The 16236-nt window shown below is 40.0% G+C and overlaps 1 protein-coding gene across 5 annotated transcripts in view; it reads right to left on the bottom strand.

The window, feature by feature from the left end:
- The window catches only part of LOC105514542 (rap guanine nucleotide exchange factor 4), a 233895-nt gene that overhangs the window by 49226 nt on the left and 168433 nt on the right, over window positions 1-16236 (bottom strand). For all 5 annotated transcript variants that reach the window (XM_011945959.1, XM_011945960.1, XM_011945963.1 and 2 more), the window contains 5 exons: window positions 14834-14910; window positions 14268-14414; window positions 12181-12296; window positions 6547-6635; window positions 1770-1848 (listed from right to left, as the gene is read on the bottom strand). In XM_011945959.1, coding sequence (XP_011801349.1) covers window positions 1770-1848; window positions 6547-6635; window positions 12181-12296; window positions 14268-14414; window positions 14834-14910 — 508 coding nt within the window. The remainder of the gene's footprint in view (window positions 1-1769; window positions 1849-6546; window positions 6636-12180; window positions 12297-14267; window positions 14415-14833; window positions 14911-16236) is intronic.

The raw sequence follows: 16236 nt of genomic DNA, 5'->3' as shown, positions 1-16236 counted from the left end.
TGTAAAGACGCTGCGCCTTGGCCCACTGAACTCCCTGACTTGTCCTTGAGTTTTGTTTGCCTTAGGCTTATCGACCTTCTAACTGTTAAAAAAAAAGCAAGTCTAAACTCAATGGTGGATTTTATTTTTCCTTCCAGCAAATCTCAAAGGTCTATAATGATTAGTGCGTATGGAGTTAAAAGAGCACAGAGATCCTGAATGTGTTCATTTTACTTGAGAAAAATTGAGTATGTGCCAGAAAAAATATATAATATAAGTAAGTCTCATTAAGCCATCATTACTCGGTAAGACAGTTTCCAGGCAAATAAACACACAAATCTCCCTCTTGCAGCTCCCTCTGAGTTGCACCTTCAACTCAAATCTCCTGTCTTCATACATTGTTTACTTCAAAGAGAATTATGAGTGAACAAGAAAATGAGAATCAGGTAGGGTAATTATAATCTTGAATGAGGAAAACATGCCAACATTCATTGAATTGCTAAAAAAAAAAAAAAAAAGAATAAGAGAGCCATTCTCCTTCAATATATTTAACTGATCAAAACGGCCAAAGTGATTTGGGGTTTACATTTTTGTTGTTCTAAAAATAAAACAAAATCTTAGAATATACTTTCACATGCTCCCAAAATTGAGTGTGAAGCTCATTAATAATACCCACTTCTTTTATTCCACTCCCATTTTCTGAGAATGTTTGCTCTGTGCTACACACCAGCATCAACTGGGCCATTCCAAACACTGTTGAAAAGCTGTCCCAAACAAACTTGGCCTTCAAGCTATAGAGAGGAATTGTCACTGGATTTCAAATTTTGGGTCTTTAAGTCAATAAAATGATAATAAAAAGTAGTAACAAAGAAAGAAATTTTGGTATCTAGAGGAGAGGATGGACTAGGATGAATGGGAAAAGAAAGTTATCCTACAGTGATAACTTGTATTTATCTCAGCATTAACAATTTAATACCATAGCTCAGAGGAGGAACACAAGCCGACCACAGTCCATCCTGCCAGGGAACAGTCTGTCTCTGATGTTAGCAAACCGTTCCTGCTGATACTCCCAGGTTCTTCTCCATAACCCTCTCTAGCCTGCCTCCCAGGCATGGATATTTTTTTTGCCAGCATCACCTTCCTGTGGTAAGCTGGTTCACACTTCTCTGCACAGATTATGATACAGTTTGGATGTTTGTCCCCGTCCAAATCTCATCTCATGTTGAAATGTAATCCTCAATGTTGGAGGTGGGCCTGGTGGGAGGTGTTTGGGTTATAGGGGTGGATCCCTCATGTCTTGGTGCTGTCCTTGAGATAGTGAATTCTCATGAGATCTGGTCGTTTAAAAGTGTTTGCCACCTCCCCCACCTGACTCCTGCTCCCCCTTGACCTTTGGCCACAATTATAAGTTTCCCAAGGCCTCCCCAGAAACAGAGGCTGGCACAATGCTTCCTAGGCAACCTGCAGAACTGCCAGTCAATTAAACCTCTTTTCTTACAAATTACCCAGCCTCAGGTATTTCGTTATAGCAATGAAAGAATGGCCCAATACAGGTAACAAGGAGGAAATCCTTAAACATGGCACAGCAGACCTCTGCCAGGCAGAGCTAGAGTCTGTACAGGGGAAAACCGTGGGAAATGTGAGAAAACACATTTCAGTGTGACGAGGGTGGAATGTACAACTCTGCCTGGGCCGTGACTTACCTTCAGAAGATAAGATGAGAGAATGGCCTTCGACAGGTGGGGTTGTCTTTGAGGGACTAGGAACTTAAAATCACAATAAAAGGATATTGGGCCACCAGGGCTGGGCAAAGCTGGGTATTTGGCATAAAAACACAGTGCATCATAATAAAGTCATTTAAAACAGAATCTGGAAGGGGGGAAAAAACAGAAAAGGAAATTAGGTTCTTGTGGAAATCTTTAGGAAAGCAAGAGTATCTACTCACTTGTTCTTGGCCACTGGTTCCAATACATTGGTTTAGGGTATGAGTTTACTTTACATAGAAACACATCATATAAATAATGGTGTTGACAGAGATTGAGATCAAAATCAGTTTCTCATGACAATGGGCAAAAAGTATAATATTTTAAAAAGAGACAGCCTTGTACAAATGGCACTAGGTACCTTAGCCACCAAACATTTTAAAATCTGTATATTTAAAGGGTCACATGTGGGCAGTACCATACACGCAGAACGAAGACATGGTCATTTCTTTGTCTATACCATATTTGTTTTCTCAAAATCCTTTCTCCTTTATCTCTTTTTCACCTCCTATTTCCAAAAGGAGCAATGAAGGGTGGGAGGGCAATAGAATCATAGAATCAGGAGGCAGTAACAGCAGATGATTGGTGAGGGGATAAAGAAGCAGAAAAGAAAGGAAGGAAGGAAGGAAGGAAGGAAGGAAGGAAGGAAGGAAAGAAAGAAAGAAAAGAAAAGAAAACAAGATTAAGGCTGTGAGCAGCAACTAGAGCAAAACAAAGGCTAACAAAACAGAAGCTGGTGGATTCAAATGGTGACTGTCCTATATGTGAAACTATTCTGTAAGTAAGGAAGCCGGGGGTTGGCAAGGGAAGTAAGGCAAGTCCCCAAAATAAGCTTCATTTACTTCGTCATTGAATTTGACGCTGGTTCTTCATTGCAGACAACACGCCCTGGCTAGCCAGATGGGAAAGCTCATGAAGACAAATCTAAAAACCTCAGGACTACGACCATCAGAACTTGGAACCCAAGATGCCACAGCATTTCCAGGGAAAACATGAAATGCACTGCCTGAGATTGTGACGCTCATCTTAAATGGAAAATGGTGAGAAATACGTACATTTTAATGCTATAAATTAGAATGCCAAATGTCATCCATGTTTTTAATGAACTTTTATTGGTGAAGTCTGAGTCAGTGACTAAAGGTTTAACCATTACACATACTCATTTAAATATAACTGATGAGTGTAATACCAAGTGTCACAACTCAATGTCACCAGGTTTTCAGTCCCATTATACTGAGCCAGAGAAGAAGCAGAGAAGGTGCCAGACAGAGGAGACAGAAGCTGCATGAAACTATTTTTTTGAATGTACCAAAGGACTTTGGCTTGCCTGAGCTTAACATCTAGCACCATCTTGATATGTTTGATACATTCCTGAGAATGGATGAGGTAATACTCATTATATGCATCCAGGAGGCTGTACTATCTGGTAGTTTAAAGTTTGCTAAAGCAGAGACTTGACTTGGGTGCTCCAAGGTTGGGGAGGGAATCAGGTAACATGGCCAACTACTCAGCTCACAGTTCAGTGTGGCTTTCCGGCTCTCTCCTCATATGTAGCAACTCTTCTGTCTGGCACCTTCTCTGCTTCTCAGTATAATGAGACTGAAGGTGACTGGTGACACTGAGTAGATGACAGCTTGGGATTACACTCGTCACTTATGTTTAAATGAGAATAATGGTTAAACGTTTAGTCACTGATTCAAACTTTCCCGATGTAAGTTCATCAGAAACAGTAACACTGGAAATCTAATTTATAGAGTTAAAATTTCCTTAAGAACTAATTTAAAATATGATTTCCTACTAGAAGATGATTTACCAAGTCACTCCATGACTAATGCTGGTTTTAAAAGTAAAAATATAAGAACTAATAGGTCTCAGGTAGAAAATAGATTTTTGGTAAATTAAGAGAGTGTAATGTCAAATTCAGCAGTGTGCATTTTTATGATGTAAACAAGTTTCATGGTAACTCTGACCTTTCTCACTGTACTGTAAATCCATAAATGCCAAAGGTCTCCCACTCCAGTATATGGACAAATGTCGTCGACCTACCCTAGGATTGTTTAGTGTCCAGAACAATGGGGGAGGGGGTGGAATTTGTATTTTTGATTTATGAGAAAGATACTGATTTGTTCTTTATCTCCAAGGCATAAACATTACTTGTAAGAAAAAAATATCAGGAAAAACTGCAGGAAATGAAGTTCAATATTAAATTATGATGCTAGTCTAGTCTCTACCATCAAAAATGGAAGGGTCAAGAATCACATCCCACACGTCAGCCTTAGAATACACTGATTTCCAGGCTTTAATTTTTTTGATGAAGAAGGAATAATCAGGCTACTCTGGGCATACTGCCCATGGGTTAGCCCTGCTCTGCAAGGAACAGTAATTAAAAACAACAAAACTAAACAAAAGAAGCAGAAGCAGCAGCAATAATCCAGTCTCCATCTCTTTTAGAGGTGACTTGAAAGGGAGGCTATATTTGCCCTTCATGGGTGGTAAAGATCTTATGGCTCGTTCCTTAGATGCCATAGTCTCTAATGTACCAGAATCTTTTTTTTTTTTTTGAGGCAATACTTACTTTAGGTAAGGTGCTGATTCTTGCATTATGCAATCACACATAGTGGGCAAACAGTTAATCAGAGGGAAAAAATCAGCTGCATTTTTTCCTGACCCATGGTCCTGGAAATTTGGTTTATTTGGTCAGTTTCTCTATACTAACTATGGAGTAACTTTTCTCCAGTAAAGCTCTTATCACGTTCTTCTTGCTCAGACATCTTCAACCACTTTCCAATGCTTGGCTCTACCTTTCTGTTGTTGTTGCCCAAGCTACAGTGCAGTGGCATGAGCATAGCTCACTGTAGCCTCAAACTCCTGGGCTCCAGTGATCCTCCCGCCTTGGCCCCCAAAGTGCTGGGATTACAGGTGCGAGCCACTGCACCCAGCCGGCTTTACATTTAAGACTCTCTAAGATCTATACCCCAATTCTTAAACCTTTCCTTCCTTTTTCAACTTATATATACAATATTCCAGCAAAAATCAGACCACTCACTCTTCCTTGTCTATTTCTAGGTCAGTGCTAATATTGTCCCTTAGTATGGATAGCTCTGTCCCCATCTCTAGTTACTGGTTACCAGCCTCCTTCAGGGCCACTCTATATTTTCCATGATACTTTTCTAGATCCCTCACCCAGTCAGTGTCCCTGAAGCACTAACCACATTCTGCCTTATATTCAAGTTATGTGCAAATTCCTTTATGTCTTCTAACAGATTATAAGCTTCCTGAATGCAGGAGGATGATTCCTTATTCACATTGCCTAGTCCAAGGCATCTAGCTTAGTGTCTACCCAACAAGATACTCAACAAATACTGAGCTGAGAATAATTGGCCTGGAGCCAGTGATCCTGATGATTATATCTACTATACCCTAATTAATTTGCTACGTAAAAAACCTCAGGTAATCTATGCATAAAATGAGAAACTGGAATGAGAAGATAAAATAAGAATTCAGTGGTAAAATAACTTTAGGAGGTATATAATAATAATAATAATCATGATATCTTCAACTTGAGTACATAGCAAAGGTCAGTTATGGAAATGGATTTTGAACTAAGTTTTTGAGATAAATCTCTGACCTTCTTTTAGTGAGAAATGCTCTTCTATGGAGCTCAATGTGCTTAAAATACTAACCCATGACATTATTCTGAGAGGCAGTAGCATAGGATTAAAAAAAAAAAACACATTGCGTGTCGGCTGTTTCAAAGTCATATACAAGATGGTAACCAAAGTGGAACACAATTTTATAACTCTGAACACTTAGTTCACTGGTGAGATTTGCTTTATTCACCCTAGAATATCTGTGTCTTAGGTAACAAGACTGACTCACTGTAAGTACATGTTATGTGTTGAATTGTATCCCCCCAAAAAGATATGTTGAAGAACTAACCTCCAGTATCTCAGAATATAATCGTCTTTGGAAACAGTGTCTTTGCAGGTGAGTTCCTTAATGTGGGCCTTAATCCAATATGACTGGTATCCTTATAAAAAGGGGTAACCTTGGACCCAGAGACAGACATGCACAGAGGGAAGGCTACGTGAAGAGTCACGGGGAGAATGCTGTATGAACATGAGGACAGAGATCTGGATGATGCATCTACAAGCCAACAGATGCCAAAGATAGCCTGCAAACCACGGGAGGCTAGGAGAGAGGCATGGAACAGATTCTCCTTCACAGCCTTCAAAAGGAACCAACTCGACTATCACCTTCAGCTAGGACTTCTAGCCTCCAGAGCTGTAAGACAATACAATTTTGTTGCTTGAGCTACCCAGTTGGTGGTAATTTGTTAGCGAAGCCCTAGCAAACAAATGGTGGCATTTAGTAACATTCTAGAGCAGCTGGACTCTACAACTGCAGAGAGAAGCATCTTACTCCCAACTGGAGAAAGGCTGTGCCTTTTATGTAGGCAGCTTCAAATCCTTCCTGGGAATAGGTAGGATGTAAATGATAAACCCAATAGATGCCTATAAAGGTTGGATTTGAATAACTTAAGAGAGAGAAGCCTAGAGAAGACGAGGCATGGTATGTAGAAATGAGGCTGAGTCATTTGTAGAAAACAGTCAGGATTGGGGAGGGAAGAGGACAGTCAGAAGGACTGTTCCCTGTCAGGTCACACAGAGATGCTTTTCAAATATCAATACACAGAATCCCCTTCCAAAATTGCTTTTGCTATACACACTGCAAATGAATTCAGGACTTTTAAACAATGCTATGCATAGATTAAATGGACATGCAAACTGTTCTATGTGTATACCTGTTGCTTCATTTAAAGTTGCCTCAAGGCGTATCGTTTCTAGAAAATGCTCTAAAATTTTTTCAGGTGTTCCTGACATCACAGTATACCTGGATAAGAAACAAAAATGCCATTAGTTTTTCATAAGTGAGCAAATCATTAAAAAAACTTTTTACTTATCTAAAAATTTTTTTTTTTTTTAATTTGAGATCCCAGGGAACCATATACTTTTCATGGTAAGAGAGACCATGCACCTTGTCAAAGTCATACAAGAAGACAAAACAAACAAACAAACAAACAAAAAATCCACAAAGTGAAGTCGTTACTACAAACAGTGTTGTTTTTTCCCTACATGGAAATAAGGTAAACTTCTTGAAGAGCAGCTTTAGTAGGCTGGGAACTGAGAAACTTCAGTCTTTTTCCAAAGGAGAATAAAAAGGAACATGTAAAACCCAGGGCAGTTCAGGTCAGGCAGGGGGAGCTGGTGAGAGGAAGTGAGAGTAAGCTAGGTTATCCATATATGGGTTACTCGTAGCAAAACTTCTGTCCCACACTGGATTCCCCTGCCTATTTCTGGAATGCTCTGTCTTTCCCAACTGTACACTGGTATGTGCTTTGGAAATTCAGCTAATAATAAAATGAGAGAAAGCAAACAAAACTCCATAACACCAATGAGCAAACAAACCCCAGTAGCATCATGAATGGGAAATAAATCAGCAGTAGAAAATCCTTATAATTTATTTCAATGCCAGATATAAATTACTGGGGGTTATAATAAACATTATTTCAGAAGATCTTTCCATGGTGTTCTTCAATTAACACAGGAGGATTTATTTTTTAAGTTGCATGTGAACTGTTTCAAAATCATACTCAAGACAGTGACAAAACACTACTAAGTGGGAGCTGTAGACAAAATACATTCAGATGATCTGGGTGCTTGTCTTCCAAAACTCAGGCTTTGCTTTTCTGCTTGGAATTTCACCTAAAAATAACAGGCAAGTAGGGGCTGGGCGCAGTGGCTCACGCCTGTCATCCCAGCCAGCACTTTGGGAGGCCAAAGCGGGCAGATTGCCTGAGCTCAGAAGTTCGCGACCAGCCTGGGCAACACGGTGAAACCCTGTCTCTACTAAAATACAGAAAATTAGCCAGGCATGGTGGCACGCACCCATAGTCCCAGCTAGTTCGGAGGCTGAGGCAGGAGAATTGCTTGAACCAGGGAGGTGGAGGTTGCAGTGAGCGGAGATCGCGTCACTGCACTCCAGCCTGGGTGACAGAGTGAGACTCCGTCTCAAAACACACACACACACACACACACACACACACACACACACACACACACACACAAAACAGGCAAGTAAAAACAACAATGAAAATAAAATTGTTTAATGTTCAGAAAGCAGTGACAGAATTCAGCTCTGGTTTCCTTGCCTATTTGAGACCTTTGAGGTGTGTTGAGATCCCAAGAGTAACTCTAACATATTTTTAAATCTCAGGATCTTAACCCACGGCCTGAGGGAGTGATGAGCAGACATTTTAACATATGTGCATGTGGAAACGGTGAGGAAAGCACCCCTGGTATTGAATGAGGTGGCCAGTGCAGTCTATCTGGAAGGCAGCTGTTAGCTAAAACTGTTGTGAGTGCGCGCACAAGACCAAAAGGAAGCTCAACAGTTAAATCTTTGAGGAAACTTGGCTTTGCAGCCTAGAGGAGGAGAGAAGGGGAATAGAGAGAAAAAAAAATAGTCTACTTTCATCTCAAAAGTCTGACCCCTTTCTCAAAATAGATAAGGTAGAAGACAATGGCTTTTCCTTTTGTGGGCAATGAATATTTGAGGAAAGAAGAGGGCATATTTATAAATGACTTTCAATATTGAAATAGAGAATATTGCTCAATTCATCCAGTAATTCCTGAAATATATGATTCTTTGATAGCACTCACCACATGAGCTGGAAAAAGAGTAGCATCGGACACATTAATCAGGAAAACTGGGTTGGAGAGAGCAACATCTGTCGAATGTTTACTATACCCTAGACAGCTAGGTGTGCACTGAATAAGGGCGTCCTGTTTACTCCTGCTAGTTAAATATTATCTTCATTCTGTAGATAGAGAGGCGGCTCAGGAGGGGGAGGCATGAAGCCTCAGGTCACAGAGTTAGTAAATGGGAGACCTCTGACATGAGCTAGGTGTGTCTGGCTTCAGAGAACAAGCATGAGCTTCGTGGCACTTTTCTGCTTCTACAGCAAGATGCTCCAGATGGAGACCAGGTCTAGCTACCTGGAGCTTTTTCAGAACAGGAAATTCTCCATGTAATTAACAACCTTCCTCTAAAGAGGGCTTGTTCAGTTTGTTTCTGAAAACAAGTTGTATTCCAATAGGAGTATATATACATTCCAAAACGTGAAAACCAAATGAGGGGAAAACCAGTCTGTTACTTCGCGTGGCACCGGGCAGTGGCTGCTGGAAAGTTGCAAGCTCTATAGCTAGCTGTGTGACTCATGCATCAGTTTGTAAAATGTGTCCCCTTGTCAAAACTAATTCTACTAGAAGGTTGGCTTCACATTCTGGTATTCTTTGTTTGGACATCCTTTAGCTAGGGCATTATGGCTGGTCAAAAGTAATAGAGATCTGAGAGGCAAGCCAGATGCCTGATCACCTCTCTAGAGAGAAAGTGGCCTCTCTAAGCTCCCCCAGGATCTTTCTTTTGCTACCAGAGACTTCCTCTCGTGGTACAGTTGCCATGGCCACCTTACCCCAGCTTCTCTTCACAGCTCCACAGAAGGCTATTAGATGTTGACATTCCCTTAGGGTGGGGGACTCCAAGATGGAGGGGCCAGGAGCTTCTGGCCAGACACAGCCCTCTGGGCTCTTGGGGTTCTGGGTTTGGCTGAAACATCACGTGACGGCTTTGTTTCCCACTGTCCACTGCCAGGCACCTACTGCTTGGCCTCTGTTTAAAATGAGGTCAGGACCACTTAAAGACCACACAGCATGACTCTTTTCAGTTTATTTCATGAAAGAGCGACTCTAGTTCAAGTTAAAAGCAAACTCCAATTGGTTACATTATATAAGCTAGGAGGTTTTAAACCTCTGACATAAAATATTTTTCTGCAAATGAGGACACTACAATCTGTTCCTAGAATAGAGAAGGGTGTGGAGAAGGGGACCTGAAAGAGACTGTCTTCCTGCACACAGGATGGAGCTGAGCAATGAGAAAACAGTCTAAGATAAAAGCAACACAGTAACTAAAACAGGAATATGCATTTCAAATTCTTTCTTACTAAACCTGCATAACCACAGAGCAGAAAGACATCCGAAACAGTAAACGACTGAGGGCTCCGTGGAATTTATCCTTCATGGGAAACACTGTCTTATTGTTGACATTTTAAATATCACACTCAGAGTTGAGATGCTCAGGTAGAATCAGGAGGTTTTGAAAGTTAAAAATGTACACATAAACTATTCTGGATTTCTCAGGGAAAAATGAACCAGAAAAATAACATTATTAGCAGCACCAACACGGTGACCCTCTTTGAGCTCAAAAAGGATAATTTCTGAAGAGAGGCCCTACAGCTTCCTAAATTTTAAGTCCATCCATAGACATGGTTGATGCCACATTTTTGAAGTCCAGAATATCAGCCCCAAATTTATTTACATGCCCCTTCCCCTTCAATTCTGGTCTCATTTGGGAAAACTCGACATGGAAAATGACCCCTTGAGACAGCAGCTTTTCATTCTTCAGGGAAGTTTTGTGTGGTGCATTAATTTGTACTCATTGATATTTCTTAAATGGCCCATTGTGAACATGCATAAGTTTTTGAATTGTGGAAGACATTTAGATTGGAATACAGGACACAAATAAGGAGGTATAAGGGAAAATCGGATCAGGCCTAAAATAATAAAACATATGGTCTCTCCTTTTCCATCCCTTTTGGTTTGGTTTCATAAGAAACCTATATTTGGAGAACACCCTGAAAGAAAGACATTGTAACAAGCAAATGCTCTTGATCATTCCCCGATGACATGAAGAAGTGAAGCAAGGGGACCCCCGGGGAACCTCTGGATCAGATGTTTCTAGGTTAAGAAGAATTCTCAGGGCTTGCCTTTTCAGTAAGCATGATTTTCCTGGGACATCTGAAGCATTAGTTTAAAATGCAGATAAAACACTAGTTATTTAAGGGAACCAAAGAAAATCACTAGAAGCAGTCCCAACCTTCACATAAAAAAAAAATGTTTTCATTCTCATCCTCCTTAGTGGACTGGAAAGACAACTGTTAAAAACACTTGGGCAAGAACAATTTCAAGAACAGATAGTAGGAAACAATAAGTAATAACGAAATTCCTATGGTAATTTTTAGTTTTGTAAGTGAAAGGTAAGTTTTTTACATAGTCCTTTGGATGTCAGTTCCTTCGATATGGAGTGGTTTGCAATATTTACTAAGCAGTGTTGAGTATGTAGTCTTAACTACTATATTTTGCTATAGTAAGCTGGCAGGTGGAAGGGGGATAGGCGTGTGAAAACTAGTCAAGCTGGACTTGAATTCAAGCTCTGCCATTATAAGCTTTGAAACCTTGGGCAAGTAACTTGTGGCTCTGAGCCTAAATTTCTCCATCTTTTAAAAGGTGTTATAATATAAGAATTCTATAAAATCTGCAAAATATACTATGGCTATTTAATAATATTATCTTTTTTCCTGCCCTCTTTGCAAATATGTTGATTCAATCAAATGAAAATGTCTGGGCCTTAGACTTTTAGTCTAAACAATAAAAATTAATCATTTATGGTGAATGTCTTGATAAGGGAAACACCTCACTTATTTGGCAAACAAAGGAAAATTACTTGAGATGCATTCTCCTTCAACATATTATTGGGTAACATTTCTTTAGCTACAGAATTGGTGTTTTTATTACACTAAGATTGAAAATTAATCTCCATTTTAAAAAGTAGATTCTGTAATTTTCTGTAATTTCTTAGAGCCACACTTTCTATTCTCTGTCTTACCACTCAAATGTTGGTACATTTGATGCAGTCTTATGTAGTATGTTGCAGCAAAAGCTGGAACTGAACATCGATATACTGAAAAAGACTCAAGTTAAACAGGATATCTGAGAAATGTGAAGCTAATGGCCTTTTGACATTAGCAGGAATAAGTATGAATGAGGCCAAATGGATGCTTCTGGGCTGCAATCAATAGACTGTTTTATATTTGAAGTCTGGGTTTCCATCAAAGACGCTCATTCTGATAACAAGAGGAAAACACTTCATGCGAAATCCTGCATACGAAATTCAAATACCAAAAGTTCCCATCACCCAGGGGCCTTCGTATCCTTTGAGCTGCCTGGCATTGCTATTCCCATTGTTCTCTCACACGCCTTCTGTTCCACAGCTATTACAGTCGAACACTGTATACAAAGAGTGGTTTTTAGAGTAAAGGAATATTCTCTCCCGAATTACTGTAGGCAGCACCCGGCTCAATGCTGTGCCAGAAATGGATACATTATACTCCACAAGATGTGTGATTAGTCAATAGAGAGGAAAAAAGTCACATACACTGCCATCTTCCACAAAAAAGGAGAACATGCTATTGTAGAAATGATGATACCATGTGAAAAGGTTAATCATAGTCTGGCAATTACAGTGTTGGATGCAAACATACTTTTGCTGAGGCTGTGAGTTTCCTTGATTAGAAGCTCTGTTCCCTGCTGGGACCTTCTCCAGCACCAAGACATCTTGGTCATGTTCTTTAAGTCTGACTGTATTCGCCTCCACGTCCTGCAAATACAAATTACACCACATACAGATGCTGCCGCTTACTCAGACAATGAAAAAAATTTCAAATGCTTCAGAAACTCATTTGGTGCTTGTCATGCTAATTGTTGCGTCTACAAATTAAGTCATTTTCAAAGTCAAGGGCTGGAACGGTCAGAGAGAGGACCAGATGAGGTTTGAGGCATGTGTTTTTAAGACTGCTTTTACCCCAGCTTCAGAAAAAGAGTAGAATAAAGCATAGTGTGGTTATGCTCTGAGAACCCTTTGGGAGAAGGAAGTAGAGCAGGAAGGTGGGGAGCAAAGGCATTTATTAGTTATAAAAATATGTGGTAAATAGCAAGCAGCTTCAGCAAAGTTCTTTTTCTTCTAAGCGTATTTAGTTTCCTTAGGAGTGGGGCACCTCTTCTCTCTAATCAAAAGACTATTTTCTTTTCTTTTCTTTTCTTTTTTTTTTTTAAGAAAAATCCTTTTGAAATGTGTTAAAAACTCTTTTTGGTTATTTTAAGTGATTTACCATTGATTAAATTACATCAATGATAATGGTCCTAATCTGATTCTTTCAAAGAATGTTTTGGCTGAATGTAAACTCCTCGTGTGTAAACTTGAAGGAGTTAGTACAGCTTACCTTTAAATTTCAATATCATTGTAAATAGTTAGTTTAAAATTTTTAACATGCTTTTTCTTCAACATTTGGCCCCCATTTAAAAAGAGATCAGATAAGAACCAACTCAAATTCCATCTGGTATTTTTTTAATATATCATTCAAGGGTATACATTTTAGCCTTTTTTTTTTTTTCTTTGCATTAAGACTGTGCATTCCTAAAAGAAACTTAGTTGTTAGAAATTTTGCCACCAAAGGCAAATGCTTAAGACCATGTAGGGATCGATGTCCACACACCAGGACAGGAGCATGACATTGTAAATCATCATTAAGTAATGGGAATACACCCCAAAGCACAAAAGCTACATTTAGGACTTGAGGAGGGGCTAGAGATGCTAAGGCTGCAAGAGGGATAGAAGGGACTCTGCTCTGTGGGTCAGCAGTGAAAGAAAGAGGGCAGAGTGACCCGAGAAAGAACAGCCTCCCAAGTGAACTCAAGCTAGGGTGGGAAGGACCACAGGCCACCTGAGAAGCCAGGGGTAGTGGGACATTGTCACCATCCCTAAAAGTCCATGATCAGGCCTCTACCAGCCGAAGCTGGGTCATCCCTCCCATGGGCAAGGGACCTCATGCTGGGGAGAGACCAGAGACTATTCTTCTAAACATCATCCACATTCACAAATTCCTTAATAAGCTTACAGTGGGCTCATCTGCAGAGTCAACTTTTAAGTGCAATTGCACAGTTCCCTGTACCACCCCTGTTATTCACCTGCCTGCCAATGTTAGTAATTCCTTTAGTTTGTAACAACCGAGATAGAGCCCCTGAAAATGAAAATGCTCGGTTGGAGTAACCGTGATGGATGTTAATTCCCAGTAAAATGGAATCACTCAATAAATCAAGAGAACGTATGATGATATGAGACAGGCTCAGATTTGGGAGGAGAAAGAGGTGGAAACTAGGAATGTCTAGGAAAGAAAAAAACAAGGAGCAGAGGGAGCTGCCACTGTGTTGGAGAGTGGGACGGGAAGGATGCAAAGAAGGATGCCCAAGATATCAAAGAGAAACTTCTCAGACTGACATTTTGCCAAGGCAATTCCTATTTATTGTCAATTCTCATGGACCAGTGCAGGGATGCATAGAGGGACTGGGTCCAGCATAGCATCCTGCATTTGCAGTTTTACTGGAATATAACCTCTGGATCCCAGAATGCATACCACCACATTAAATATAACCAGGTTTGTAACAAAGGCCTTTTGTGCCTAGAGCACTCATTCATCACAGGACTACTCAATTAAGACTATGCTCAAAGCTTTGCTTATTTAGTTAAAGAAAAAATGGGATGTCTCTCAGCCACACTTTGCTTTGGACTCACCCTCAGGATCCGGTTGAAATCCTCCTTGTCTACTCTTAAGAAATGGCAATTATCTTCTCGTAAGACGATAGAGGCAGCTCGTGGGGCATCATTCACTAGTGCTAACTTGCCGAAGTCATCTCCTTCATGCAGGGTGCAGACCACACCCTGGAGAGAGTAGAGCACACAGATGAAGAGGATCCCTGAAACAGAGCAAACACAAACACCCACCGCCTCCTGCCACAAGACCCCGGCCCCTAAAACACTGTAGATAAATGGGCTGTACCTAGGAAAGCCAAAGGGGATTACATAATTAAATTATGATGTTCACTTTTCTTTCATTGAGTAATATGGTCTGTGGCTTAAATGTACACACTATAATCCATTAGGAGACAAATCCTAGAAAGTACAATACTACTTTAAGTATAATAACTGAGATAATTTACGATTAAAGATGCAATAATGTCTTTTCTACATCTAGGAACAATGTTGTTGCAAATTTAATTGTGGCACTACATTGCTAATACTTAGAATCACACTAGTAAATGGAGCGTAATAAAGTTTCAAAAAGAAAAAGATATATATACCTTGCCATAAATGACTACATTCACTGATCCTTTTAGAATAATGTACCAGGAGGTACCTTCTTCCCCCTGGTTAAACACTAGACACAAAAAGATGAAAAGACTTATGATAAGAATAGAAGCACATCAATATAAATTACAGCTTATCAAATCATCACTTTAAGTCCCCAGAATAACGCGTACGTAAAAAACGAGAAACATCACTGGCAAATACTAACTTGTTCAGGTGGCATATTATCTCCTTTTCTACAGAATATAAAAGAAAGAGAAACACTGCATTCCTTGCTATGCCCCAAAAGATAGGTTTTTAGTAGATATCAATTTATCAGCAATCCGTTTCTTAAAGCCATACACACTTCTCCCACAATTCATTAAAACTTACCCCATAGAAAAATGGCTCTAAAAAGTAATCTGACAAGTAATGTGACACTTAAAAACATGCAAATCAGCACTATATATTGTTTACAGATACATACCTACACACAGTTGTCCCTTGGTATCCATGGGGAATTGGTGCCAGGACCTCCCAAGGATATCAAAATCCACAATGCTCAAGTCCCTGATATAAAGTGGTGCATTTGCATATAATCTACACACAGCCTCTTGTATACTTTAAGTCATGTCTAGATTACTTATAATACCTAATACTATGTAAATGCTATGTAAATAGTTGTTATACTGTATTATTTAGGGAATGAAAACAAGAAAAATGTCTGTACATGTTCAGTAGAGACACAACCATCCACTTTCTTTTTTTGGAATATTTTTGATCTTCAGTGGGTTGAATTCATAAATGTGGAACACACAGATGTAGAGGACTCCCTGTATTTTTTAAAAAATGGTTGGAATGATCATCACTACATTCAGGGTAGGAGTTACCTTCGGGTAGGAAAGATAAGAATGGGATAAATGAGGGTACAAAGAGTCTTCAAGTGTAGTTGTACAATTATTTTTTATTTTTTATTTTTTGAGACAGGGTCTTGCTCTGTTACCCAGGCTGGAGTGCAGTGGCGTGATCATGGCTCACTGCAGCCTTGACCTCCCGGGCTTAAGAGATCCTTCCACCTCAGCCTCCTGAGTAGCTGGGACTGTAGGGGTGCACCAATCCACCTGGCTAATTTTTACAGATAGGGTTTTGCCATGTTGCCCAGGCTGGTCTCAAACTCCTGGGCTCAAGCAATCCACCTGCCTCGGCCTCCCAAAGTGTTGGGATTACAGGCATGAGCCACTGCACCCAGTGTGTATATTTAATTCTTTAGAAAATATGAAAAAAGACCGGGTGCAGTGGCTTATGCCTGTAATCCAGCAGTTTGGGAGGCCACAACGGGCAGATCACTTGAACTCAGGAATTTGAGACCAGCCTGGCCAACAAGGTAAAACCCCACCTCTACTAAAAATACAAAAAA

This window comes from Colobus angolensis, unplaced genomic scaffold (genome assembly GCF_000951035.1).
Source record: "Colobus angolensis palliatus isolate OR3802 unplaced genomic scaffold, Cang.pa_1.0 Scaffold247, whole genome shotgun sequence".
Classification (NCBI taxonomy): domain Eukaryota; kingdom Metazoa; phylum Chordata; class Mammalia; order Primates; family Cercopithecidae; genus Colobus; species Colobus angolensis.
This window is presented reverse-complemented; position numbering and strand designations above follow the sequence as displayed.